The sequence below is a fragment of the Corvus hawaiiensis genome, chromosome 25 (assembly GCF_020740725.1).
Source record: "Corvus hawaiiensis isolate bCorHaw1 chromosome 25, bCorHaw1.pri.cur, whole genome shotgun sequence".
NCBI lineage: Eukaryota > Metazoa > Chordata > Aves > Passeriformes > Corvidae > Corvus > Corvus hawaiiensis.
In genome coordinates, this window is record NC_063237.1 from 5,140,563 (window position 1) to 5,167,684 (window position 27,122).

At 56.1% G+C, this 27,122-nt stretch overlaps 1 protein-coding gene across 7 annotated transcripts in view; it reads left to right on the plus strand.

Moving 5' to 3' along the window:
- The first annotated feature begins 383 nt into the window (after window positions 1-383).
- NECTIN1 (nectin cell adhesion molecule 1) overlaps window positions 384-27,122 on the plus strand; it is a 92,146-nt gene continuing 65,407 nt past the window's right edge. For 4 of the 7 annotated variants that reach the window (XR_007208253.1, XM_048329014.1, XM_048329017.1 and 1 more), the window contains exon 1: window positions 385-975. Coding sequence is in view for 6 of the 7 variants with exons in the window: in XM_048329014.1 (XP_048184971.1) it covers window positions 894-975 (82 nt within the window). In the remaining variant the exon portion in view is untranslated. Of the gene's footprint in view, window positions 976-27,122 lie in introns of all 7 variants that reach the window. The other 3 variants (XM_048329013.1, XM_048329015.1, XM_048329016.1) reach the window with 2 other exon arrangements.

Sequence of the window (27,122 nt, forward strand, 5' to 3'; positions counted from 1 at the left end):
GGAGCACCTCCGCCAACCCACAGCGAGGCGCCCTGGGCCGCGCGGCGAGCCGGACACCGCGAACAAAGCCCAGCTGCCGCCAGCTGCCAACATCCGGAGGGGCGGGCGGCGAGCCCGGCCACCCGTCCCGCCCTCGGCGCGCGTCCCCGCCGAGCCGCCGGGCGAAGGGTTAACACTGCGCCCTCCTTCCGCCGAGCGCTGACATCACGGGGCAGGCCCCGCCCGCGAGTGTGTGCGTGAGTGCGAGCGCGGCCGCCGAGCCCCGCACCGGGCACCGCACCCGGGCACCGCACCCGGGCACCCCCGCCCCGCGGCCGGCCCGGCCCCGCGCCCCCCGCCCGGCCATGGAGCGCCGCGCCCGGCCCCGCACCGGCACCGCCTGAGCGCCGCCGGGGCCCCAGCGCAGGGCGGGCAGCGGGCGGGGGCTGCCGAGCCCCGCCGCCGGAGCCACGGCACCGCCGCAGCCCGCGGAGGGCTCTGCCTCGCTGCTCTTTATTTGTTTTGCCTACCCTCTGTCTTTTTTGTCTGGGGTTTCTTTCGGTTGATTTTTTCAATTTTTTTTTTTTTTTTTTTTAAATCGCATTTCCCCCCCCTTTCCCTCGCCACTCGCCCGGGCTCTGCGGAAGGAAGCGCCCGCGCTGCCCCGCGGCCGGAGCGCCCCGCGCCCGCCCAGAGGGGCCCCGCGCCCCGCGGATGTGCGGAGCTCCCCCCGGATCCCTCCCGTCCTCCCGCCGGCTCTTTGTCCTCACGCACCTACGACCTTTTTTTTTTTTTTTTTTTTTTTTGAATATTTTTTTTTTCAAGCAGACTTGATCATCACCGGGGGCTGGGAGGGTGGGGGGCCCCGCGGCGCTGCCAGACCGACCCCTGCCCATCGCTCCTAAGGAACTCTCATGGCTTCACGGCTGCAGACAAGTTGCCGTGCATCGTGCTGGACTATCGGAGTTTGCATCCTGGCAGCCGCGCTCCTACCAGGTGAGCCGGTCCCCGGAGGGCGCTGGGCTCCGCCGGGGCGCTGCGGGGCTGGAGCCGACCCCCGAGGGGGTTTGCGGGGTGCCCGTGGGGGAAAAGGGGTGCGGGGAGTGCTGCGGAGCGGCGGGGAAGGGTGGGATCGGCGTTTTGGGGTGCGCGCCCGGGTCTGGAGCAGGTGTGGGAGCATCTGTGCGAGGGTGGGAGAGATTCGGGGCCGGTTTCAGCTTCGGCTCGGCTCGGAACAACACGCTCGTTTGTTTTGGAAGCAGCTGCAGGCAGCGGGCTCCGGAGCCCTGCGAGCTGAGGCCGTTTGTTTGCTTTTTGGATCGAGCAGCGTCTAGCGAGGCGCAGCAGCCAGGCTTCCCCGGAAAGGCAGCAGCCACGAGGCTGGGCACGGAGCGCAGATGTTTCGGGAGGAGAGATCGAGGGTTTAGGCTCTCCAGCATCCCCAAAATCCCCGCTCCCCTCCACACACACTTCCCACGGGCTCTTTTGCGGAGGAGCTGGACCGCTCCCAGGTTTCAGAGCTTCCTTTCACTGCCTGTGAGCTTGGCTGCCTGATGGCATCTTATTCATCCCTTTGGTTCCGATCCATCCCTTGGGTTCTGATCCATCCCTGGAAAGGAGGACATGGGCAAAGATGCGGATCGACTGCTCCCCAGCTCGGTGGAGCCAGCCGGGCGGTGGCAGAGCAGTCCGTGTGTCCCTTCCCGGGGCTCCGTCCTGCCCCGGGCTCCAGCACAGCGCTGGGAAGCGGGAGAGTGACCCACTTTGGCGAGTGCCCTGCGGGGACTCATTTGTTCTGCTCCAGTGCAGAACGGGTTAATGCCATCCTGGAGGGCTTTCCGGGAGTCGGAGCCATGGAAAGGGGATCGGCAGTCTGCGTTTACAGCTTGTGAATGAACTGAGAGATGCAAACAGAGCCGATGTTTTTTGCCTTTTTGGGGCTCGGCTGCTGGTGGCTGGGGCTGGAGGGCTGGCAGCGGGCACATGTGTGGATCCAGCCTTGGGCAGGGCTGGGAGGCAGCCTGTGCCCGCAGCAGCACCGGGATCTGCAGCTGGAGACAAGTTGCGGTGAAGGCAGCGTGGAATTGCTCCACTCCTCCGATATTGGGGCTGGGGCAGCGTCCCAGAGGAGCAGCCAGGCTGGCTGGGCTGTGACTCTGAGATGTGACCGCAGTGAGCGAGCTCTGGGCCATCGGAGCAATGCCAGGGCCCAGAGTTCCCTGGCGCTGGGAGGTGATAACATCAGGACGTGGGAGATCAACAGATCACAGCGACAGGATGGTCTGGTTAAAATGGATGAGGGCAGAGATGAAATGGGAGGGGGTGGTGATCCAGAAACCGGGGAGGCTGTGAGAGGGGAAAGGTTAACAGGGCGATGAGAAAGCAGGGCTGGGTGTACCTCGGTATTCCCAGGACAAAGGGATCTGCTGTGCATTGCAAAAAGAGGTGACGGAAGGGACAGCCTCGGGCTCCCTGCGCTCCTCTGTGCTTGCAGGCAGGTGCCTGGCTGAGCTCCGGCTCCTCGCAAGGACTCTCAGAACTTTCCATGCCGTTCTTCAGCCGGCCTTCCCTCTTTCTCGTCCTTCCACCCAGCAGCCCCGTGCTTCCTCCCCACAGCCCCGGGAAAGGCACTGGAGGTGCAGTAATGCTGTGGTGACTGTGCTGGGGAAACCAAAAGGACTTTATGCTCCCCTGGGAATTGCTTTCACCAAGGAGACACGCAGTGATCCTGACACAGCCTGGCATCTCACCTTGTCCTGCCAAGACTTTTCGTCCCGCACGTCTCCTATTTTTGGCTGGTCTCAGGGCTGTGCTGCCAGCAGTCAGGCAGGCTCGTCTGTGCCACTGCAGTAGCGTGGCAGTTTGTCTTGCACTGTCCCACTGACAGCTCTGCCAGGGTAAGCCAGTGGTGCATCTCGTGGTGCCTTGCCAAGGCCGGGGTACAGCCAGCTCCGCAGTGTTCCAGGAGGATAATCCTTCCCAAACCCTGGCCCTGAGCACTGGTGCCCTGCAGCCTGCGTGGGCGAGACTCTCGACCCGACCAGTTTAGTGGTGGATGCACCACAGCTGCAGGAGTGTCTGATCCTGTATATTATTTATTCATTCCTTTATTTCATTTGTTTGGGTGCTTGTGTGGGCTGTGGATGGACCCAGAGCTGCAGGGAAGGACCAGCACGGTGCTGCACAAAGCAGAGAGTCTTTACCAGACCCCAGCTCTGGATGCCTTCCTGAGGCACGCAGTTCCTCAAGTTCACACTGCGTCGTGCCAAAATCGTGTCTATACACATATATAAAGCTGTGTTTAAGCTTTGAATACAGACAAGCTTAACAGGGAGAGGAAACTCAGGATCCTCTAAGTGAATTAGTAGCTGTGGACTTGTTGGAAAATGTGCTTTCATACCCAACACTCCAGAAAGATCAGAGCACTGCCTGCTCTTTGGAAAACCTTTCATGTCCAGCTGATCAATGCCATTTCATTCTGTTCCCCTTCAGATAATGTTAGCTTTTTTTTTCTGATAAGGAAATAAAAGTTCCACCGCTGTAAAAGCTGTAAGGAGTCTCGTATAAAAATCTGCTTTACAAATTATCTTTAATGTGAGCAGTTCAATCGTCCAGAACGGATTCAATTCATGGTTCCTGCAGCCTTCCATGCCCATCCATTTGGAACCAGGTATCAACTCACGCTCCATTCACGATACTGATATTAACAGGGGTTACTGGAAAGCCGTGGGGGAAGGGGAGGAGAGATCCCAGGCAGCTGATCTGCAGAGGTTAAGAACACTTGCAGTTAAATTTATGCCTTACAAGTCTTAACAATCTGTCTGTTTATCCCCGCCGTGGCGTTCCTGCAGCTTGAGACGCAGCCACAGAGAGCAGAGGCATCATCTGTGCCTGGTCCTGCCTCTGCACATCTGGGCCTCTGTTCCCAAATGCTGTCTGCAGACAAATTCCTCTCTGCTATTGCTGGGCTACCTCCTGATCTCCCAGAGGGGCCTGGGAACACTTTGCAAAGTGCTTTGAGATGCTCCACAGGGGAGAGCTGCAGAGGTGGCTGGAGCTGCTTTGACATGGGGCTTTTCCATCACAGCGCTTGAAAGGAGCATTGACTGAGCCGTGGTGACCTGCAGGGCTGAGGTCAAACTTGGCTGCAGCTGGAGGGAGGGTTCATTTTGGGGAGGTACAACAGCTCTCTGGAGTGCTGGGAATAGCCAAAGCGTGTCACTGCAGGATCTGCTCCATCTTGTACTTTCTAGAGCTGCTTTAATATCCCAAAGTAGCTTCCAAAATGCAAAAAAAGTTGCCAGAGTCTTGTTCAGCCTTTGGGTTGAGCTCTTGGTTGTTATTTTTTCTTCCCCCGCCACCTGCTTCCTCCAAAATCTCTGAAACAGCAGCATCAGGCTATTTCAGGAAGCAAAAGCATGTCTTTGGCTGGTTTTTTTCTCATTAAACCTCACTTAAACCGACCGGTCGGGTTTTACCCTGGCGTGAATTGAGGAGCTCCATAGTGTGTCAGCGTGGGTGAGGCGCCAGGCTGGGGGAGAGGCAGCTCAGCCCACGAGCAGGAGGGTGTCTGCCCCATGGCACAGCCAGGGAGGGCCCTGGTTGATGTTTGCTCCCTGAACCCGCAGCGTTAATCAAGCAGGAGCTCCCAGCCCAGTGCACACGGAGCCATCAGCAGGGAGATTCCAGGGGCAGGGGCACTTCCAGCAGCACGTCCAGTGCTTGGGATGAGCTGGTGGCTGAGGAGATGCTGGCAGAGCCTGGCATATCTCTCCTTGCATCACCCCTCCTCTGGGCCACAGCTGGACCAGCCACAAAGCCAAGTTTAAAGGGAGGCACCACAGGGCTCCTTTGAGCAGCGCTCACACCTCAGCTGAATCACGGAGGGAACCAGCAGAGCCGGTTGGTGTGACCTGCTTCCCAGGCCTGGCTGCCACTGGCATCTCGTGCCCTCTGCTAGTGCCACTCAGGCTGGGGACAGCCTGGGGCGACAGCAGCAAGTGGCCACCCCGAGGCTCTGTCCCACCTCCAGCGCCCTGGGGAGTTACACAGCACTGCCAGCAGACAGGGATGGGGGCAAGCACTGCAGGAAAAAGGGGTTTTAATCACAGAATCCAGAATGGTTTGGGTTGGAAGACACCTTAAAGATCATCTCGTTCCAACCCCCTGCCTTGGGCAGGGCCACCTTCCACCAGACCGGTTTGCTCCAAGCCAGACATTTTTGGAAGCAGCAGGAGTCAGGCTGCATGTGAGAGCTGCAGGGGTGAGTTGGCCAGTGCTCCCGGAGGATGGCCACAGTCCTCAGGGCTGCTGAGAAAGGGTTTGAGTCTTGCAACATCCTTGCCCGAGGTGCTGATGGCTCTTGCTCAGTCCCTTTCACAGGCCAGCTAGGCTTATCAGTGCAAAAAAGCAGAAACAAATGAGGGAGGGACAAAGAAAGGTACTCAATCTCACAGCCCCTGGAGATCTTGCTTTTTCAAATAACGTCAGATTAAATCAGGGCAGCTCTGCTGAAGGGTGAGCTGGTGCCGCCAGCCACTGGAGCAGGGACCCAGTTTGCACTGGAGACACCTCTTTGTGTTAATTACCCGAGCTCAGCCATCCCAGCATGGAGAATTCTGAGCTCTGCAGCGAGGGCTCCCGAACCCACAGCAGCGTTCCAGGTGAAGATTTATTTAACTAAGGAACGAGATGTCTCATGACACGTTTCCTCCTGGCTGCTGTTAAGCCATGGATGTTCTCCCAGGTGCAGTTTCCTTGGCTTCTCCCAGGGAAGGATTAGTCTGGGCTGGATTGAGGCACACGCACAGGGTTTTCAAGGGGAACCTTTCGGCTCTGTAGCAGAAGAAAAACCCTCACCAAGCTGCTCAAATGCTGAAGCACCACTCGTGGGAGGAAGGAGAGTTTCTCCTCTGCCACCACACTGGGTTTAAAGTCCCTTCTCTGTCACATGGAGAAACGGGAAGGGAAATTTGCTGCCCTTTGCAGCACTGTGTTCCTTTCCGTGCTGCGTCCCGGCCTCCACGGGCACCTGGGGACACGTGGGGAGCTCAGCTCCTGCTGCCCATTGAGTGTTTGTCCCGTCTGGGGCTGATTGCTGCAGTCCCAGGGCAGGCAAACAGCAGCTCCTGGCCATGAGAAGGGGAGGCAGCTTCAGTCCCCAGGCCGGGGGGACAGGAAGGCCCAGGATAGGGAGGCACAGAGGGCCTGGCCAGTGGTCTCGACACGTCAGCAGCTCTGTGGGGTGCTGGGGATGGGTGGGAGGAACTGACCCAACCTGATGAACCATCTCTTCTCCATTCCCCCACCTCAAAGCAGTCCCTGCAGGAGGTTTATAATCCTCCCTTGACATTATTGGGTGTGATGCAAGAGGGAAGCATTTCTCAGCATTATCCACCCAACTCTGCCTTGCTCTGCTGCAGGCCTGCCCTCCCTGGCTCTGAGCCAGACCAGCTGGGACCGGTGGACATCACTTCAGCCTCCAGGTGTGCAGGGAGAGGAGCTTAGGATCAGTGTGATTCTCCTTCCTGGGAGTTAAGACAAAATGAAGGGGTTTTCTGTCCTCCATCCCAGCCTATTTGCCTTTCTAGCTGCGGGAAACAGCAAAGTGCTTCCATCTGCTCCCGACCATGCAGGGATGCTCCAGATGCGGTCCAGGACCTGCAAATCACATCCCTGCCTTGGAGCAGCGGCAGGCACCAGATGGACCACCTGGCTGAGAGACAGCAGGTACTCCCAAGCCTGGTTAGGCAAGAGGGCTCAGCCTCCATCTCTCTTCGCAGCAGTTCTCTTCCTACCTGGGAAACCCTGTAATCAGGCTGATTTTGAGGCTATTTTGCTTCTCTCCTGGAAGATCCATGCCTCCCTCTCCCTGTACTGGAGAGAGGCATCCAGAGGCACGGCCAGGAGTGTCAGAGGGTCCGTGCAGCTCGCAGCCAGGGCTGACATCCAGCCTTTCCAGAGCCATTCCCAGCACCAAGGCCTGTCTGTGAGGGACAGGAGGGGGCTGGAATGAGGTGCTGTGTGGCCACCTGAGAGCAGAACCAGCCTTGTGCTCTGTGAGGCTCCAGGCAGCGAGGCTGCTGCAGTGCAGGCTCTGTAGCTGTGTCTGTGGCTGGATTTCACCTCGTGTCTGCTCCTTGCACTGAGGTTCTCACATGTGGCAAAACCAGGTTTCATTTCTTATCCCCTGGCAGGACACCCTCTGGATCGAGGGAGATGCTGCTTGAGCAGCTTTCCACTGGCCATTTTCACAGCCCAAGGGCAGAGTCTGGGGGCAGAGTTCTGGCTGGGGACTCAGGGTCTGGTGCTGATGTGTACAAGAGGCTGGTGTGATTCAAGAGCAGAGGGCTATAATTAGAGGTTGTTATGTGCTGAGTGTCCTGGCAAAACCAAGGGTTACAAATGGTCCCTGATGGGCAGAAGTCACAGACCCAGGGGAGAGTTTAATAGGAGAAGTAGGGGAGGAAAAAGGTCAGGGTTTCTGCCACTGTTCCTGATTCCTGTGCAGAGCAGCTTGACACGGGATGGTTTCGCTGTCCTGTGTGAGGAACTGTGGCACTCAGGGCAGGGAGAGCAGCCAGGGAGGGATAAATCCTGCCCTGTCCTTGAGCAGCCCAACGTGAGCCAGCTCAGCTCGAGCCTGGTGCCAGATGAGTTATCAGTGATGAGTTATCAGTTCTGTGGAGTCATAACTCACCCTTCACCCAAAGCCATGGCCCTGATGGAGGTTCCCCTTGCCTTGAAACGTCTCCTAGAATTAACACCACACAAAGCCTGCAGCCAGGAGGACACTTTTCACTGGAGAATTAGCTGCATCAAGCTCTGGCTACCTTTTTCTTAGGAAGAGGCATCCAATGGGCTTTACTCTGACTTTTCTTGGGCTACACAGTTAGCAGAGACCCCTTGAAGGCAAACCCAGAGTCATGTTCCCACCAGCGCTGATGGCTATCCTAACCTGGGGGTGCCAAAACTAGAGGAAATGTTAAGGATGGATAACCCAGGTCAGAACACACAAGGAGATGATCTCCCCCACTCTGGAGGGGTTGTATTTCCTTGCTCTTGCCTGTCCCCTCACTTAGCCAAGGCAGTGTGAGCAGCAGTGTTGTTTTAAGGGCTGGAACAGGAGGCAGCAGCAGATTTGGTGGTGCACAGCTGCACAAGCTGCTCATTCCTCGGCCTCTTTGGGCTCTTCCCCTGGTCAGCTGCACCAACAGAGTGTCTGGGGACCATTTTGGAGGGAGGGGCATCTCTGGATACAGGCGAGAACCAAGGCTGTGCCCATTTATGGCCGCTGAGGATCAGGGATGTGTTGCATAGCAGCATCCCCACCATGCTGTAATTCATATCAGCTGCCAGTTTCCATTGGATACAGGACCCTCTTGGCTCTGCTAGGCTCGATGGAGTGCTGGATATTTTACTTGGGAATGGTGAGTTTATTTTCGTGTGCAAGGTTCTGAGGGAAAGGGCAGCCTTGGATCTCTTTACTCCAGTTCAGCCCCCCAATATCTGGGTGCTGCCGTGGGAGCAGGAGAGGCCAGGAGCTGTGTGTGTGTGAGTTTTATGGAGAAACTTTTCCCAGCGATGGGGCTGAGCTTTGCCAAATTTACCTCGTGCTCGGGTTCAGCAAGTGGGGGGGGAGGGCTCGTTGGGATCTCCTCGCACAGGGAGCGATTACAGCGTGCTCTGATCTTCGCAGGAGGCTTGTTTGGGGATTTTCTGGATGCTGTGATGCCTGATGGGTGTGCTCATGTATCCCTTTGATAGGAGGGATCCTTTGGGAGGATGGCAGCAGCCCTGGGGAGGAGTGGGAGGGAGGGAGAAATGCTTGAACAGAGCTGAGCTTGTAAAAGAGGGAATGTTCTCCGTGCCTGAGGAGGGAACGAGGAGCAGGGCTGAGGAACAGGGAGGCTGCAGTGGGTGCAGGGAAAGGCAGTGCCCTGGCAGTTCTTAGTTGGGGTTCTCCAGGAGAGCCAGGCTGGGAGCTCTCACATCCTGTCACCTGCAGCCTCATTCAGCCCGAGATCAGTCAGCTCCTGACGATGGATGTTCACCCAAAACGCAGCCTGTGTGCAGGGCAGGCAGCACTGACCAGCCGGAGCACAGCAAAGGATCGGGAAGGAAAACTGCCCTGGTCATCCCGCCCATGCCGATCCATGGATTCCCTGCTCCAGAGCTCAGGTGGCCTCATCTTGGCTGGGACAGTCCCCTGGGACATCATCCCAGACACGGAGCCAGCAGGGACAGGGCAGGAGTCACCCCTCAGGATTCCAAGGATTTGCATTTGCTGCTGATTCAGTTGGGAGCTGGAGTAGCAATTTGCCAGTGAAAGAACCTTTATCCCCTGACTCCCCCAGTCCTTCTGGGAGTTTGATTTCTCAGCTCACAACAGAATGATGGTGGTAGCAGCAAATTCTCTGGGGCTAATATTGCCAGCTAGCACACTATAGAAAGAAAATTCTTTATTTGTTGGCGTGGCAGGAACAGACTTTGGAAAATGTACCCTGATTTTTAAATACCCATTTTGCCTGTGGTGTAAATACTAAAATGTGCTTTTTCTCTCCCCCCTCTCTCTCTCTCTCTCTCGGAGTTTAAAAATATCGCCAGCCTGGGGAGGTGCATCTTTCACTGAGATTTATAATGGCTGCTCTCAAGTGATCTGGAAAATGAGCCTCCCTCTGCCCCATCCAGCCTGGCACCTTCCAAGAATTTATTTCCTTTATTTGTGCGAGCCTAAGAATACTTAGCGGCTGCATCTCCGCCCAAGCACTCTAATTATTTAAGTTTTGTTTATGGCCACTCTTGGGGGAGCTGGGTACGTCCAGGCTGCTGCTCCTTCCCTCTGGGTAATCCAGCCCTGCACTAGTGCTGTTTAATAATGACCAACGAATCACAGATGCTGCTCCATTTGCCCAGGTTGGATCACCCTGAGTCTGTAAATTGGCCAAGCCCTCGGAGCAGGGGGGAGCGAGACATGCCCGGGCTCCTGTGCGAGCACAGAGCTTTGCTCTGAGTGCTGCTCAGTGCCCCGTGCCCGTGCCAGGCTGCCTCGTGCCTTTTCCAGTGATCCCCAGCTCACTTCTAGCTCTGGTAGAAGTGGGAGCAGGTGGGAACCTGTGCCTGAGGGGAGGCAGGAGCCTGGGATGGCAGGAGGCAGCGAGGAAGAGGAGGGAGGCTCCTTGCTGGGCTCTGCGCACCTCCACAACCAACCTGTGGCTGCCTCTGCTCTCACCCCGGTGCTGCACCCCCTGCCCACAGCACCCCACGTCCCCATCTCTCTCCCGTTATCCTGCTCATCCCAAAGCTGGAGTTTTGGCAGTGAGGGGTTCTTTTCCCAGCCCTGTGGCAAAGCTCCCCAGCCCCAGTGAGCTCTGAAGGAATCTGTAGTCTCGTGGCCGCCTCTGCTCCCGTCACGCTCGGTGATAAAGAGAGAGAGATTTTGATTACATTATGACAAGCGACAGGGAGATGGAGTGAAAGCTGCAGTCTGCCTGTTGTAATTCCAATTAGCAGGGGTAATGTGGCCAGAGCCTGACAGCTGTATTGATCCCAGCTTTGGATGGGGACAGCCTTTCCAGGGGTCCCTGGGGCATGGGGCCGAGCACAGGGACGGCTGTGGGGCAGGGGAGGGGAAGAAAAGCCTGTTTGTCATGGAGCACTTGAGCAGGCAACTGCATCTCACCTTCCAAAATGCCACAGCCAGCCTGGTACTTAAGCTCCCTTCCGGATTTACCTGAAAATCTGTGCTGCAAAACACCAGTGGGATTTCTCTCCACATGCAGGATGAAGCAGGCTTCTCCTTGGTGTGCACGTGGAGTGAGTTTATCAAGACTTGGGTTCTTCCCTAGACGGAATGTACCCAAGTTAAATAAATCAACAGCCGGGGAACAAAAGCCCAGGGCTGCAAGGGAAGGGGGAGTTTCCCTCTCCCACTTGAAGGCAACTCCTCAAGGTCAGAGCTGAGGCAGGCTGGCAGGGGCTGTGGGCAGGCTGTTGGTGCAGATGCTGTCTCAGCTGTACCCTCTCTGTGGCAAAGGGGAGGACTCCAATTTGCAGTTCTGCTGGTATTGATCTGAGACCTTTCACTGCCTCTAAACTCACTTTGGAAATAAAAGGCTCAAATCATTCTCTTTAAGTACATATTTTTTTTGTATTCTTGACATTTCAAATGCTGCCGTGCCCGTGGAGTACCTTACAGTACCTCACTGGAAATGGGAATATCTGCTGCCTCACACCGACTCCTACCAGGCGTGAATCAGCTTTTACTTACAGGGAAAGAATGGCCTGGAGGTGATGGCAAAGGCAGGCTGAGCTCAGAAGGGCTGGCAGCATTTCCTGGCTTTGCCACAAGCTCCCTGGAATATCCTTGGCCAGCTCACTTCACCTCTGTGTGCCTTTCCTTGTCAGGAGCTGCCGGAGCTGTCCCTCTCTGCTCTGTGTCTGCAAGGTGCCTTGCACACCTGATCCTCCCTGATCCAAGCAGGAGCACAGGGAAAGGTGACTCCCCTTTATTTGACCTCTTTTCAGAGGCAGGCAGATCCTTGCCCAGGAAGTTTAGAAGGCAGGGAATGCTTTTGCATGGATCTGTGTACAAATATTCTGTCAGTGCAAACACTGGGCCCAGTTTCTGCCTGCTCTGGGTGTGGGATGTTCATGGAATCGGGGGAACATGGCCCATTGGCTTCCCTCCTCGCTTGAATTCCAAGGTCTCTTGATTTCTCAGTCTGCTGGTTTTGCATTTGGGTCACCTCTGGTTTCCAGAAGAGGGGTTGCACATGGGTGAGAGGTGTGGGCTGGACATCTCTGCGCAGCCCTGCTGCCTTCCCACCCACACCCAGCCTCTTTGCTGGACAATGCACCAGGGATGACTGTGACAGGGTCGTGTCCTGTCCTTGGGTCTGCCGTGGGTGCTGAGGCAGGAAGGATGTCCTGCCATGACAGCAGTGGGAGTCTCCCGACACCTGCAACGTGTTTTGATTTCCCAGAAGCTCCCTACATGGCTGTGAACAGGATTCCTGACACTTGAGTTGCCCCGTGGCAGGATGCAGATAACAGAAGCACCCTTTATTGCATGAGCGAGCACTTCCAAACCTCTGTGGTCCTTCCACCAGGTCGTGATGGAACCCAGGCCCTCTGAGCCACCCAACTTGTCCCAGTGTGAGCCTCACATGGCACCGATTGTGGCTGCTCAGACAGCAGATGGGTTTAAACAAGTGTCTGTGTGCTAGAAAAGCTCTCCAGTCTCTCTCCTGGGTAGATGACGATTTCAGCCATATGCAAGAGTCTATGGCATTCCAAGGCTGGGAGAAACTTCCCTGGGAAGAACCACAAAGAGCCACTTCATTCTGTGGCCAAAGGAGCTGCAGGATTCATTGGAGGAAGGAAGGGAGGTTCACATCCAAGCTCAGTGGAGAAGCAGGGAAGCGGCAGAGTCAGCAGCTGCGTCCTGCCTGCCCACGGAGTCTGTCTGCATCCTCCTCCTCCTCCTCACCCTGCAGCCCCAGTGCACCCCAGCACCCCAGGCTGGGAGTGTTCCAGACTGGGAGAGTTATTACAAAATCCTGGTCAGGACACAGAGAGAGAGATGGAGGGTTTAAAGTTCGATAATTGTTAATTATTACCCAAGCTTCCCAGGAGACTTTCTGGGAAAAAGACGTGGCTCTCTTTTGCAAAGGTGTTTCATGGAACATTAGTCTCTGTCCTGGCCACACTAAGCCCTTTCACTCTGCTTCTTTCTGCCTCCTGTGGGATTCATAAAGTGCTGCTGGAGAGCTTCTTATCTCAGAGCTGAATAATGTTTGCAATACAGGGAGGGGAGGCAGCTTTGATCCGGGAAAGGGAGCAGAGGGAAGGAAGGAGGTGGGCTCTCGGGGCAGGGGGAGGGTGTGGGGCAGGCTGGGCTGTACTGGCGCGTGGGACGCGGGCACGGCTGCTCCTGCACCCAGCCTGTTCTGCAGAGAAAAGCCCTGGGATTCCAGACACCAGCAGGAAAAAAGATCCCCCTGTGAAGGAGAGGAAGCCCCCCAAAGGGGTGCTGGTGCTGCCATCCACCCCGGGAGGCTTTGCCCTCCCTGGCAGAGCTGCCCTTCCCTCTCCAGCAGCAGCGGCCGCATCCAAGCTGGCAGAGGAGCCCTCTCCGGGCGGGAGCCCGCGGGCCAAGGGCCACACCTGAGAGGCAGGACGGGCTCCCGAGCTTCCCACGGGTGTGGGCTGGGAGCCGGTTGGGCCAGGCTGGGCCCCCAGGCCAGCACCCAGCACCTCTGAGAGCGTGCCAGGGCCACGGGCAGGGAGCAGCCTGGCAGGGAAGGGAGGGGAAGGGAAGGGAAAGCGAAGCAGGAGGGGTTCGGCTCCCCACTCCCTGCAGCCTCCCAGCGCCATCATCTCCCACCCTGCTGCCTGTCCTCAGCCCCCTCTGGCTCCTGAGCCCTGAGAAACGCTGCTTCCCAGTCCCAGAATCTCCTGGGGACTCCTTGGGCAAGGAAAGCAGCTGTCTGGCCCCTGTGGGAATGGGGACAGGGCTGCAGAACTCAGCCACGATCCACAGGGATTTGTGTGGAGAGAAGGATGTTGGGATAATGGTGGTAACAGCTCCAAAACTGGCTCTGGAGAGCAAGTGTTGCTTTGGGTTTTTTAGGAGAAAATGGGCACAAGCAGCTGAGACAGCCTGTGCTGAAGTTCCTAAAGGAACAGCCATGTCTTTTTATTTTTCCTTTTCTTGCAGCAGAGTTTCTCGATGCCTTCAGCCTGTGTTTCCCCACAGAGAGCCCTTCACCTGTGCAGGCCCAGACAGCTTTGGAGGCTTTGAAGTGTAGCTTCACACTTGCTGCTTTCCCCCAAAAAGGGAACCAGTTCTGGGGCTGAGCACAACAAGCTGCATCAGGTTTGCAGCTCCCTCTGCAAACACGGTGAGGAAAGAGGAGGTGAAAGATGAGGTGAAAGAAAGATGAGGTGAAAGAACACCCTGTTCTCTCTGGGTGCCCAGGACAGGCCTGGCTGCTCCTCTCAGATATTCCAGAGGAGCTGTGGGATCTCCAGGAGGGCTCAGCTGTTGTTTGCCTGCTCCAAAGCCCCACACCACGGCCCCACGTGGATGGTTAATCCACAGGGAGATTAGTGGCTGAGTTTTATCTTCACCCACCCCGCTCCTCATCCCAGTCTGGTCGGATGAATCCATCTGGGAAAGACAGTGAGGCTGGGGCAGCTGAGCCCCGTGCCCACTCACTGCAGGGATGGGAATTCTGTCCCCTGTGCCCGTCCTGTTGTGCAATGCCCTGGTTTAGGGGTGAGGTTTGCTGGAGGCAGGCAGGGAAATGCTCCAGATGTCTGAGAAAATGTGGATTTTCCCACATCCAGGCGAGCCCAGGTGGATCTCAGATGGTTCAGGCCCCTTGGGAGGGGAGCCATGTCCCTTCTTCCTGCAAGGACACCCCGAGGAGCCACCGAGGCCTCGCCACGGCGGGAGGACGAGGGAAGGGGTGCCAGGGGGGTGACCTCGCTGTCCCCAAGGCGTGTGGCCCTGAGCATTTGCCTCGAAGGGGGATTTGGCTGCCAGGCCCATCTGTTCCTTCGGCCCGTTGCCATGGCGATGGGGGTGGCTTGAGATGGGCCGGGGACGCCGGGAAAAAACATCCAGGCAGGAAAAGTGTTCCTTTTTTTTTTATCCGCGGCAGAAATGAAGGGGAGAGGGAGGGGACCCTTCTGGCTCCTCCCTGTGTCCCCCTCAGGGCTCTGCTGTCCCCAGGCTCCTCCTGCTCTCCGCCTTTCCCAGGCTGGGTCTCTCATCCACGTGTGTGGCAGCAGCCAGGTGAGGGTTTGGGGCTGTGCAGGTGAGGTCTGAAACTGTTCAGGTGAGGTCTGGAGCTGTTCAGGTGAGGGTTTGGGCTGTGCAGGTGAGGGTTTGGGCTGTGCAGGTGAGGTCTGGAGCTGTTCAGGGCTCTCCTGCCCCTCTGGCATGGCCACAGGCAGTGAGGATGCTCTGACAGGGGGCTCTGCCTCTCCCCCAGCCCTGGAGCCATTCCCATGGAATCCCAGACTGGTTTGGGCTGCAAGGACCTTATAAAGATCATCTCTGCCCAGCCCAGATGCCCTCACCTTGCCCAGGTGTGCAGCCAAGAGGAGCCTGGCAGCTTGGTTTTAATGCAAAGAGTCACTTGTCAGAGTGAGTTACTCCCAGTCTTTCCAGTAAAAAAAAGCCTGGAATAGAGTGAAAATGGTGCCCTGCTATTTGTGTGCGTATGGCTCTGCCTGCCTGGGTGTATCTCCAGTGGAAATGGCCTGGAAAAAAAATCAAACAAAAGAGGAAACAACAAATAAATATCTGCTTGTTGACAGTGAGATCTGTGGTAATGTTTGACAGACGAGAATGAAGCGAACGCGAAGTGACAGATTGACAGAGAGACAGACATGTTTTTGTGCTGGTTTAGCATCCTGGTAGGAACAGAAGATAATTCAGGTTGCAGGGGACCTTGAGGGGTCACCTACCTGCCTGTTGAGGTGGGTGGGTGTGCTAAACACCTGCTGGCGAGAGCTCAACATCCCTGGTCCCCCTTCCCCTGGCACCGCAAGGCTGCTCTCAGTGGCAGGGCTGGCAGGAGCTGGTTCCAAGCTGGTGGTACTGGGGCTGGGAGCAGCGTGAGCCTGGGAGAGGCAGGGGGGCAACAGGAGCAGGCTGGGGGAAGCTCTGTGGTTTAGTGATAAGGGGGTCTTGGTGCAAAGATTGGACTCAATGATCGTGAAGGTCTCTTCCAACCCTAGTGATCCTGTGACCCGAAACCCAGGGGCCATTCTGGGTAGGACACAGGCTGCAAAGGCAGGCTGGGGATTTTTGATGATGAGGCTTTTTGTTTGTTCCTCCTAAATCTGGGGAAGCGGGATCGATGGGGTGGGTTCTCTCTGTGCATTTTTGTGGTGGAGTCTGGCTGTGCTGGCTGCAGTCCCAGCCGGAGATTTTCCCATCTCCGGTTTTCCCCCTGCCCTGGACACATCTCTGGACACGTCTGCTCCCAGGGCACGAGGCATTTCAGATTGGATAGGGCTTGGAACAACCTGGAAGTTGTCCCTGTCCATGGCAGGGGAGTGGGAAGTTGATCTCTAAGTTCCCTTCCAACCCATTCCGTGATTTTAGGCTTTGGGGCCAGAAGCAGGCCTTGTTTTCCCAGCATCAGACCTGAGGCTTGTGCTGGGAGCTGAGAGGAGGAACCAGGTGCTGCCATGGCCCTTGTGAGTGCAGAGCTGACTTAAAGTCACCTTGGTGTTCCCCTTTATCCCAGCTCTGAGTGCAGCAGGGCTGAATGTCACCTGTTCCCTTGTGACCAGCGATTTACAAGCGCTCATCCTGCTTCTTGCTTGCAGAGCGAATGCCCTTTTCCTGTTGGCTCTGCCCTCCCTGCAGTGGGGAATCAGCAGATTCTGGGCTTGAAGCTTCTCCCAGATTTATGAGCTTGCTCTTCACCTTGAGAGTAAGGCTCCCTTGCCCTGAGAAAGCTTTGAAACCCAAAACACCAATTGCTGACTTCAGCAAACACCATTGATCCTCCTGCAAATAAAATTTCTTTCTGGTTCCTTTTTAGGACATGGCTTGTGGGGATTTTGTTGTTGTCCTCTCTGTGTTTCACTTTTTCCTCTGGAGACACAAGTCCCAAATGGTTCTGAGCAAAATCAATGCCATCTGAAAAGAACTCATCAATAGCGCTTATGGAGGGTATTTCCTACCTGCCAGACACCAACAAAAACCCCACATAAACCTCTCCTCTCAGCTTCCTCTCCCCTTGAAAAGCAAGGTTCTTTAATTGGCTTTTAATCCTGGGAAGAGCAGAGCTGTTTGCATGGAATTGGTAATAGGGGATAATATCTTGCCCTGAGTGATGGGTTATTTGATCCTGTGCATCAGAAACCTGAGGCTGTGCCTGGAAATCAGGTGGGGAGGGGGATCCCAGCCTGGCTCAGCGCCCAAACACAGGCACAGCTGCTTCCTTCTTTCCAGTCATGATTAGGAGTAAGGTGGGGAACAATCCCCTTTTGTCCTGTCGCTCCAGGGGGTTGAGTGATACTGGGGAAAAGCCTTCCTGGATGCGTGGGGGGTACAAAGGGGGGTCACACTGGGGAATTTGGGCATGGGGACGTTGTTTTGACCTTGGTTCCAGCGGTGTCCCACACTTGGACCTGCACAGGGACCAACACTGACCATTGGCTGCTGGTGGGCTCAGTGCCTCCTGCACACCCTCATCTCATCTCTGTGTCCCTAAGTGCCGCTGCCAGGCCTCTGCCAGCCCCAAACTGGGCTTGGAAATGGGGATGAAAGGGTGATAAATCCAGCCAGGCACCAGTTCACCCTCCCCCAGCTCTTCAGGCATCACAGGGGTTTTGCAGTGAGATCCAAAGTGAGGACCACTGACGTCACCAGCCCATGGAGCACTCCACAAAGGGGTGCTGGGAGGCATTGGGGCTGGGAGAGCTCTGACAGCACCAGGTCCCCGAGCTCTGAGCCCAGTGAATCGTGCTTGAAATGCCCCCTGGCTCCGAGCTGACTCAAGCATACAAGGGAAACTTGTTGATGTGGATGACACCGTTTGTTCCTGGCTGGTTTTTGTTTGTTTTGTTCTGTGTTTCTTGCTGCAGCTGCCTTTGGAGCAATAAATAGCTGTGGAGCTTGCTTGTGGTCTGTGCAAAGTTGTTAATATTTAATCAGAGGTCTGAAGCTGGATTTGTTTGGTTGGCAAAAGATAAAAATGGCTTTTTCGGGGTTTAGAGCTAGGGACAGACCTTCAAAAAAAAAAAGCTCAGGGTCAGCTTTTAATTAATGAGTTGTTTCAAGATTGGAGCACACTGGTCAGTGACAGGTTTTCTGAGCACCTCAGCTCCCAGCAAACCTAATAAATGCCAGAGCACCTGAACTGACTGGCACTCAGCATGGCCCTGGTGTGAAATATTATTTACAGAGGAAGCCCTGCTGACATGTGCCAGCAAAGTGTTACCTGCATCCACTGCCCCTCCTCCTGCTCCTTCTTGGGGTTTGGATTCTGCCCTCCAAGGAAGACAAGGAGAGAGGGATATCCTTCCTACACCAGGATCTAGCTTCCCTCTGGCTCTGTTGGGATTATGGATCCAGGCCCTGGATAACTGCTCCTGTAGAAACCCTGTTGCAAACTCCTCAGGGAGGGAGGCTGAGCTTTTATTCCCCCATTAGCAATTCTTGCCACGTACAGAAACCTCTCCAGCAGGCACCTGCAGCTGGACTCCATGGCCAGGCTACCTGCAAAAACACTGGCACACACCCCTAGGAACTGGCTGTTCCCCCTCTTTGCAGGGAGTGAATTCTGAGTGTCCTCAGAGCCAGCCAGTCCCCGGAGCTCAATCCCCGCTGGAGGGACCCTGTCCCAGCTCCCCGGCTGCATCCCAGGTGCTCCCATTTGCAGCATTTCCATGTTGACTCTGGCTTGGTGCAGGGATTTGGCAATCCCCAGGGTTGTCCAGTGGATTCTGTGGTGCCAGGTCTCTGGATTATTATCCCTTGGGACTAAGCAGCGGGATGGCCACGGCGTGGCCAGCTGGTGTTTGCCTTGTGGAGGAGGGCACGGCTTATTTGTGAGCAGGACCAAGCCCCAGCTTGTCAGCTCTGGTGCCTGATCCCAACATCCTGCCTGCTAAATCCCAGCCTTGGGATGAGCTCCTGGAGTCCAGCTGTCCACTCCAGGGGGCAGAGCCTTGCCAGGGCTTGTTTCTGAGGTGCTGGGGTTTGTGTGCTGGTCAGTTGGTCAGACCTTGGTGCTGACCCTGTTGATTAAAGCACTCCCTGCCTGGGGGACAGCTTTTCCAGCTCACCTTGCACTGCACGTTGTCACCATGCTGGTGACACTCGGGGCAGGATCCAGGGAGAGATAATAACCCAGAGACCTTGGCACTGCAGGATGGGGATGTGAACGATACAGGCTGGGGGTGCAGGTTTTGAAGGATGAGGATGGAAGGGATGCAAGATGGAGGTGCAGGAGTTGCAGGATGGGGATGCAGGGATTGAAGGGTGGGGATGTGAAGGGTGCAGGATGAGGATGTGAGGAGCAAAGGGTGGGGATGTGAGGAATGCAAGATGGGAGCGCAGGGATGCAGGATGGGGTGCAGATTTTGCAAAATGGGGATATGAGAGATGCAGGATGGGATGTGAGGGGTGCAGGATGGGGAGGTGAGGGATGGAGGATTGGGATGCAGGGGCTGCAGTTTGGGGATGTAGGGGTAGCAGGATGAGGATATAATGGGGTACAGGGTGGGGATGTGAGGGTTACAGGATGAGGATGTCAGGAGTGCAGGATGGGGGATATGCAGGATGAGAATGCAGGGGTTTCAGGGCGGAATGTGAGGGTTTCGGAATGGAATGTGAGGGTTTCAGAGTGGAATGTGAGGGTTTCAGTGTGGAATGTGAGAGTTGCAAGGATGGGGATTCGGAGGTTTCAGGATGGGGTTAATGTTCTGCGCCGAGGCATCCTTTGTTCTGGGCAGGCTGCTGAGGTTTGGAAATGGAGCGCTGAGGAGCGAACACCGCAAAATAGAAACGTCCGCACTTTCTGCTGCTGATTTTCAGTTTCAACAGCTGCTCCATTTGGAACGGATGAAAATGCACTCCGGCTTAGTAGGAGTCAATTAAAAATAAACCGAGGGAGAGGATTGGTGTTGGAGCCCAGCGACGCTCATCGGACATAAAAGTTGCATCCTCTCAAGCCCGGATTTTCGCTCCAATTTGCCACGGGCGGCAGGATGGAACCGGGAGCGCTCATTAGCATGGAAATGCTGTTGGTTGCGCTGAATTCCCGGCCCCGGCGCTTTGTTCCTGCTCCCGGCGGAGTGGGGATGAGCCACCCCCGGCCCCGCTGACCCCCGCTTTGTGCGGGGCGCTGGGGAGGGGACAGGGCTGTCCCCCCGCGGGGTGACCCTGCTGCCTGGCTGCCCGGGCGGATTAGGCAGCAGCCCGCGGACATCTGCAGGGAGGGGGCAGGGAGCCGCTGCTGCCTTTTGTTCTGGCTTTTTTTTTTTTTTTTACCTTCTGTGCCCGGAATATGGCCGTGGGTTGCGGCCATCCTTGGGGGATTTTCCTTCTGCTTCCCCGAAATAACAAGGAAAAGCGCTGCCTTAGCCCTGCACCCGCGCAGGTGAGCGTCCTGCTGTCTGGGATGCACAGGAGAGGAATGCTTTGAGCAGGAGAGGTTGGTTCTGTTGGCTTCTCTGATGTCCCTGCTCTTATTCCTGCTCTCACCACCTATTTTTTTGGCAAGAAGCCTCTCATCCTCCTACCTGCGTGCTTGCCAGCAAGAAATTGCAAGCGAGGCAGGGAATCCAGGGTCATCCAGGGATGTGTGACTGGGAAAGGAATGGAGAAGACCTGATGGCCCACAGTAGGATCCTAATTTTCCTCTCCTTCCTATCATTTCTACATGGATGCTCCGCTTGAGCTCCGCTGAGCTGGGAAACAGGGGCAGGTCCTTGCAGCGCCTCCTCCCCTGCAACAAACCCAGCTGGGCTTCCACTGCCTCTGCCTCAGACTGGTCCAGGAGGGCTGGAGGGGGTGGGACCAAGCGTCATTTTACAAAGGCTGGACTGAGCACTGGGCCAAAATGCATCATCTTTAAGTGATGAGTCCGAAATCTGATCGGCAGCCGGTGTCACTTGTCACAGAGGGGGAGTTTGCAAAGGGAGAAGGGGAAAGACAGATGCTCTGCTCCGAAATTTGGGCAAGAACCAGTGGTGGCAAGGAGGAGGAGGCAGGTTCTGCTGATGTTCCCCTTGTGGCTGGCCTGGTTAAGACCCTCTAAGGAGAGCAGCATTTCAGAAGTCATTTCTGAGGAGAAAAGGCTCTCCTGAAATGGGTTCTCCAGCTCAGCAGCTCCTTGAGAAGACAGAGGCTGAGGTCTCCTGAACATGAGATTTTAGCAGTGGTTGGGGAAGCCTCTGGATGAGCAGAGCTCTCCTTCTTGTCCAGGTCAGTGAGAAAGGCTCAGTTTCTCTGAGACAGTTCCCTGCAAGGCCCTGCTTTGACACCGAAGGGGAATACAGAGCCAATCATCCAGACTCCCTCATGTCCAAGGAAATAAATGGGCACTTCCAGGCTCGGATTTATCCAGCCCGAAGTGGATTTCTTATGCACAGTGCCTGAATTAGGAATTTCTCTCCATTGACTCTGCAGTGAGTGCAGACAGAGAGCCAAGATGAAGATGTCTGCACTGAGCTGGGTTTTTCCATCAAGGGGGGTGCTCGTTGTGCAGACAGAGTTTCTCCTGCTCCTCTCACCTTTCTGCAACTTTAGGAGCCGTTTCAGTGGCTTGAAGATGCTAGACAGCTTCACACTGGGGAAGGTGGGCCTTTCTTGGAGCCGCCTTCTCCCCTTTCCTGCTCCTCTTGTGCATTCCCACATTTTTTCGTGGTGTGTTTGTGTGACAGGAAGAGAAAACGCAAGGATTGGAAATTAAATCTGGAGAATAAATGGGAGATTTATTAATTTATTAATCTGACAGAAGTAATTACTGTCTCTCCAAGATTCATCTCCGTGCCTGGGTTCCCGCACGGTCCCACGAGCCACAGAACTGTGACGGCAAGGCTGGGAAGAGCTTCCTGAGGGGAATGAGGAGCAGAACATACAGGCAGGATGGACAGGGCTGGGGATGAGACAGGGCAGGGATGACTGGGCTGAAGCTGAACCATCATCTCCTGTGCTCACTGCGGGCGATTCCCAGCCTGGAGCTTCTTCTGGGACAGCAGCTGTGGTGTTGCAGAGGACAATCCAAGCCAAACAACCTGGCTGGGAGCTGCTGCCTGCACTGCAGGAGTTGCTCTCCACAGGTGGACTCTGAGAGCTGAATTCTGGCAGCAGCCTCTGTGGTTCTTTGAGCTGCTGTGAGTCCTTGCACTCCTCTTGCACTCCTGTTTCTGTTAAAGTGTCACTTAACACAAGCATGGGCAGAGAATCCTGCAGTCCTGAGAGGTGCCAAAACATGCTGATGAATCCCCTGGCTGCAGCTCCTGGCATTATCAATGAAAAAGCCATTTATCCTCAATGTGTGCATTGAAAAGCTCTCGGTTCATTATATTCTTCATCACCCTCAGCATAGGAAGGCCTGAGACTCCATTTAAAATCTATTTGAGCAGTGGTTCAGAGGTTTCTCAGTGACTTGGCAAGGTTTCATAGGCTGTGGATTCAGCCAGTGACTTCTCTGCCTCCCTCAAGGTCTTCTGCTCTGTTTCTACCTCTGTAAAAAAACAAAGGCAGTGGATCAAGAGGAGTTTTCAAACAAGCTTTGTGCATGCTTCAGCCTGATCCTTCTTCATCTGGAAGTGCCAGGCAAGGACAGTGGGGGCTTTTTGCTGTTTTGTGGCTAAAAACTCCTGTTGTGGTGCTTCCAGTTGCCGGATGTCTTTACATTCGTGTTTGTGAAGTGCAGAGCTTTCGAGGCAGGGGTGACAGGGAAGTGTTTCTGCAGTGTGACAGGGCCAAGTGAGCCCCCCCAGCCCTCCCCTTCCCACACCCCCGGCTCCCTGTATGCTGAGTTTCGCTGCTGTGGATTTGTCAGGCTGCTCCTCCTGGCACAGCAGAGCGATGCTGTTGTGTGCAGAGGTGCCAGAAAGGCAGAGCCAGAGGTGGTGTGGAGGGTGGGAGACAAGGAGAAGACATAGGAACTGTGAGTCAGGTGTCTCTGTGCTGTCTCTGAGCCTGCCACTCTGCCTGTTCCCCTTCCTCCTGGGAAGGCAGAGCTGAGACACACAAGGGGAGCCAGTGCTTTGCTGGCTGCCCTTGACACGTGAGAGGGGAATCACCCTCGGCAAGCAGCTCCAGCACAGCCTGCCTCCCTCTCACGCCAGCCCCCGGGAGCTGGCACCACAGCCAGGCTGAGCAGCTCCAGGGACAACCCCGAGCCCCCCTTGGGGCAGCCCTGGCTGGGGGGGAGCTCCCCAAAACAGCTGGAGGGGAGCTGGGGCTCTGAGCGCCGAGCTGTGGCACAGGGCGAGGTTAGCAAAGAGGGGAGCCCAGCCCCTGCTCCTCCCCTGCTCCTCAGGATGGCCCAGCATCTCCTCCACCTCAGGACACGGTGGCCTGGTGACAGTGGGACAGTTTTCAGTGCCTCTGTGAGATCCCAGCTGTGGCTGCTCACCAAGTCACGCTGCACAGCAGTCATGGAGTCACAGAATATCCAGAGCTGGAAGGGATCCACAGGAATAATGGAGTCCAGCAGCCCGCACCCCCACAGGAGGGTGTGAGCACTTGGAAGTTGCTCCCTGGTGGGATATAACACAATCTCTGCAAGCAGGATTTGAGCCCCACTGCTGCAGATTTTGGCTTTGGACCTCGGGCCTGCCTTTCAGCCCAGGGAAAGTGCTTGGTAGTGGCAGCAGGGAAGAATGGACAGTAGGGAACATGCCTGGAAGGGGCAGCTCCTCCCTGATGCGGCAAGCCAGGATCAGCTGCTGCCCTGAAGCACAAGGGCTGGCTGTGTTCTCCTCCAGAGCTGTGGGTGGTTTTGGAGGGTCCTGTGGGGCAGGATGGACCCCCCAGGGGTCTCTGCCAGCCGGGCACTGGGTTGCAGATGACGTTGCTGTGCCTCCAGCCCAAGGCAGCTCCAGCACAAGTGAGGTCAGGCCAGGGAGCCTCATCCCCGCTCTGCTCCTCCTGCCTGGCCCAGCTGCGTCTCCAGGAAAGTTTCTCATTTCTGGGCTGGGTTTCTCCTTCAGCTGCTCTGTTTACGGGGGAATAAATGACACAATCAGGCGGCCTGATCTGGTGTGCTGGGAAGGAGGAGAGGCTCGATGCAGATCTCCGGGGCTGTTGCAATCAGCTTAGCCATTCCCAGGATCAGGGGCTGTGGGGATCAGCCTTGGGAGGGAGGCTGGACCCTGCTCTGCCAGCGGGAGGGTTTTCTGGGAGCATGACCAAACCCAGCATCTGTAGCTGGGCTTTCCCAATTTCCAGCCCTTTTATTCCCCACTGCAGTGCCCCTTTTCCCCTGTGGACAGGCCTGTGACTTCCTCCCCTCCTGGTCCCTCTGTGCTGGCTCACTCTGTGTCCCCCAATTTTGGGTGTCACTGCTTCCTCTGCAGCTCCTGGCGCTCTGCCTCTCCCAGCATCTCCCATCTCGCGTTCCCGGTTGCGCTGTGGCTGGAGGGATGAAGCCCAGGGAGCAGGGACACCACCTGAATGCCAGCACCTGGAGGCACCAGCTGCCACAGGAGCCACGGCCGGACGTGGGATGGGGAAGGTGGATGCGGAGGGAGCGTGGGAGAAAGAAGGGCCTGTGCATGAAATATTCCAAGTGGGGAAAATTGGCAGGGTTGCTAATGCTCTAAAGGAGGAGGCAGCCCTTTCTCAAGGCCTGGGGCAGATAGGGAGGCAATAAAGGCGAAAAAACCACGAGAAATGAGATCCACCAAGCTGACGGCCCAAGCAAGCTGAAACCTGCCTGGGAAGGCAGCTTGTTCCAGAGTGGGAAGGGGCAGATTCCCAGTCAGGACTGGCTCTGCACAGTGCCTTTCCCATGGTAACAGAGCCCCAGATTTCCAGGAAAAACTGGGCTTTCAGTATCTGGAGGGGAACTCTGCCCCCAACCCTTAACCCTGACTCCAGGCTGCCCCAAGCTCAAGGAGCTCAGTTTATGGGCAGCTGGAAATGCCAGCCCAACCCAACAACTCCTCTGTGCAAGTCCCAACTCACAGAGCTTATCTGGGTCCAATCTGGAGCCACGCTGGGGCTCATTTACAGCGACAGAATAAAAGCAGGCTCATTGCAGCACCACGCCAGGGCCTTTCACTCGTGCTTAAGCACAGAGAGCCCGCCAGAATAGGAATGAGAAGGGTGGACCTGCTGTGGCAGCTGGATTTTTCCTTTGGGGAGGATTTGTGCAGTCCCAAATATCACCCCACTACCAGGCCGCACTGCTTCACATGCAATTTGTGCAACTGTCCTGTGCTCAGCCTTGCTGGGGCTGGAGGAGGGGAGGGCAGTGCTTTTCCTGCACTGCACCAACCCTTGTCACTGGGGCTGGGAGCCAGGGGACATTCCTCAACAAGCCAGCACAGCCCTCTCGAGCTCCCTGCTCGCACATCCCTGCGCTCAGGACAGCTCTGGTACGTCCCAAGCAACAAGGACCGATTCCACATCCCTGCTGCTTTGCCTGTGACATTTCTCACTAAATCTGCCTTTCTGGGGCAAGTCAGAGCAGGCAGCCCCGTTTCTGGTTGGACAGGCTTTGTTTGTGCTCTGGGAGAAGCGGAGGGGTTGGCAGCAGCGATGGGAGGTGCACAGTTTGTGGCCTGGGAGAGAGGGGACATGCTGGGACTTGCTGCCCATCACTCCCCCTCTCCCGTGTTCCTGCTCAAGGTTTTGAACTTTGGGAATGTTCTTCCTGAGAAAAAAAAGGGGTGTGAAACGGTGCCAGAGGGAAGCAAGGAGTGGAAAAGGGGAACAGCAGGAGCAGGTGGTTGTCTCGTGGGGGTTGTCTGAGCACTGAGTGCTGGTCAAGGCTGTCCAGTTTGGGGACACAGGGAACACCATCCCCCCTGGGCCAGCATTCCGGGCTCTGGAATGAAATGGCTCCTGTCTGTGAGGAGAAGGAATGGCATTGTCTCCCTTACCCTGCTTGCCTCTCTTCTACTCAGCTCCTGTTCCATTTTAAATGTGCTTTTTCCCCCCCCAATCCCTTCTCTTCCCACCGCTCTCCTCTCTCTTCCATCCTTTTGTCTCGCTCTGTGTGAACCCCTCTCCTGCATGCCTGCAGAATTCCTGTGCCCAGACACAACAGATGCTGAAGGGCAGGACTGGAACTACTCTAGATGCAATCTCCATCTTGCTTAAGGATCATTAATTACCTCGATGATTAAATACAATTAAAGATCTGTAAGACCTTTCTGATATCAAGGCCTTTAGCAAGGGCAGCTTTTAGGAACCTGCACTAGCAGTAAAACAAAAGGAGGAGATAGACCAGTAAATCGGGAAATCCCAATTAAAATCCGTGCTTAGCTCATTAACCTAATTACACATTGTGTCTTGCTGGCCTCAGCTGGGCTGAGGGGGAGGCAAGGCAGCGGTGGGGGCAGGCTGGGTATCCATGTGCTGATCCTACAGGATTGTTTATGTCAGGTCTTCATTGTCCCCTTGGCTGAGAACATGGCCTTGGTGGGGGATTTGGAGCCGGAAATCCAGGAGCATTTTGTTCCGAGCTCTGGAAGCAGCCATGTGCACTTGGAATAAAGCACGTGTTTCCTCTTCCCCGAAGTGTTCCCTGTGCACACACCCTGCTCTGGGCCCTGCTGCTCAGGTGGCTCAGCTCACCCTCAGCCCTCCTTGGAGAGCACTGAGGGGAGGAGAGCGGATGAATGGGATGAAAATGGGTTTGAGGGGGAGAGGGGCTCTCTGGGAAAGGGGAAGTGGGTCAGCGCTGGGCAGGGAGAATCCCCCAAGCAGGCAGATTCCTTTGCTGAGGCTGCAGAACACCAGACCTCCCTGACCTGGGGCTTGCCCTGCAGGGCGTCATCTGCTCTGGTTATCTGCTGTGGCACCAGGAATCCCTGTCCCTTGCCCCTTTCCCCCTTCTCGCAGCAGGCTGCACAAAGGCCTGCCCTTCTCCCACCCTGAGGTCCAAGATCCTGCTCCCAAACCCGGCACAGAACTTATTGGGAAGGGAGTCCTGTTGTCCTGGGCCTGTCTGTCCCACCGGGAGAGGGAACAGGAGCCTTCCCAGGCTGGAGCCAGGTGACTCACGGGTTTGTGGCTGCTCCACACGAAAGTCTGCGGGCTGGGTCTGCGGGTGCAGCTGCCTACGTGGCCGCCTTCAAAGGCTTGGCGGGGAGGTGGCAGGTCCCAGCATGTCCTGCCCAAAACCGGCCCAATTTGGGAAAGCAAGTCGGAGCTGGAAGAGGTCAGGGTGTGGCTTCCCGTGCGCCAGGGCAAGGGAAATGGAAGGAAAGGGGACCCTGAGCCCCGTGGGACCAAGCTGTGGCTTTCCCAGTACCTGCAGGCACGGGAGGAGAAGGGATGGAGGCAGGGAACCAAGAAGGTCTGTGCAGCAGAGGGGACAGGATTCCCTGGGTCACCTTGAAGTGCCCTGTGGAGTGCTTGGGAAGGAGGCAGAGGGGAGTTAGGCATGTGCAGCAGTTTGTGACAGCACAGTTTGGCACAT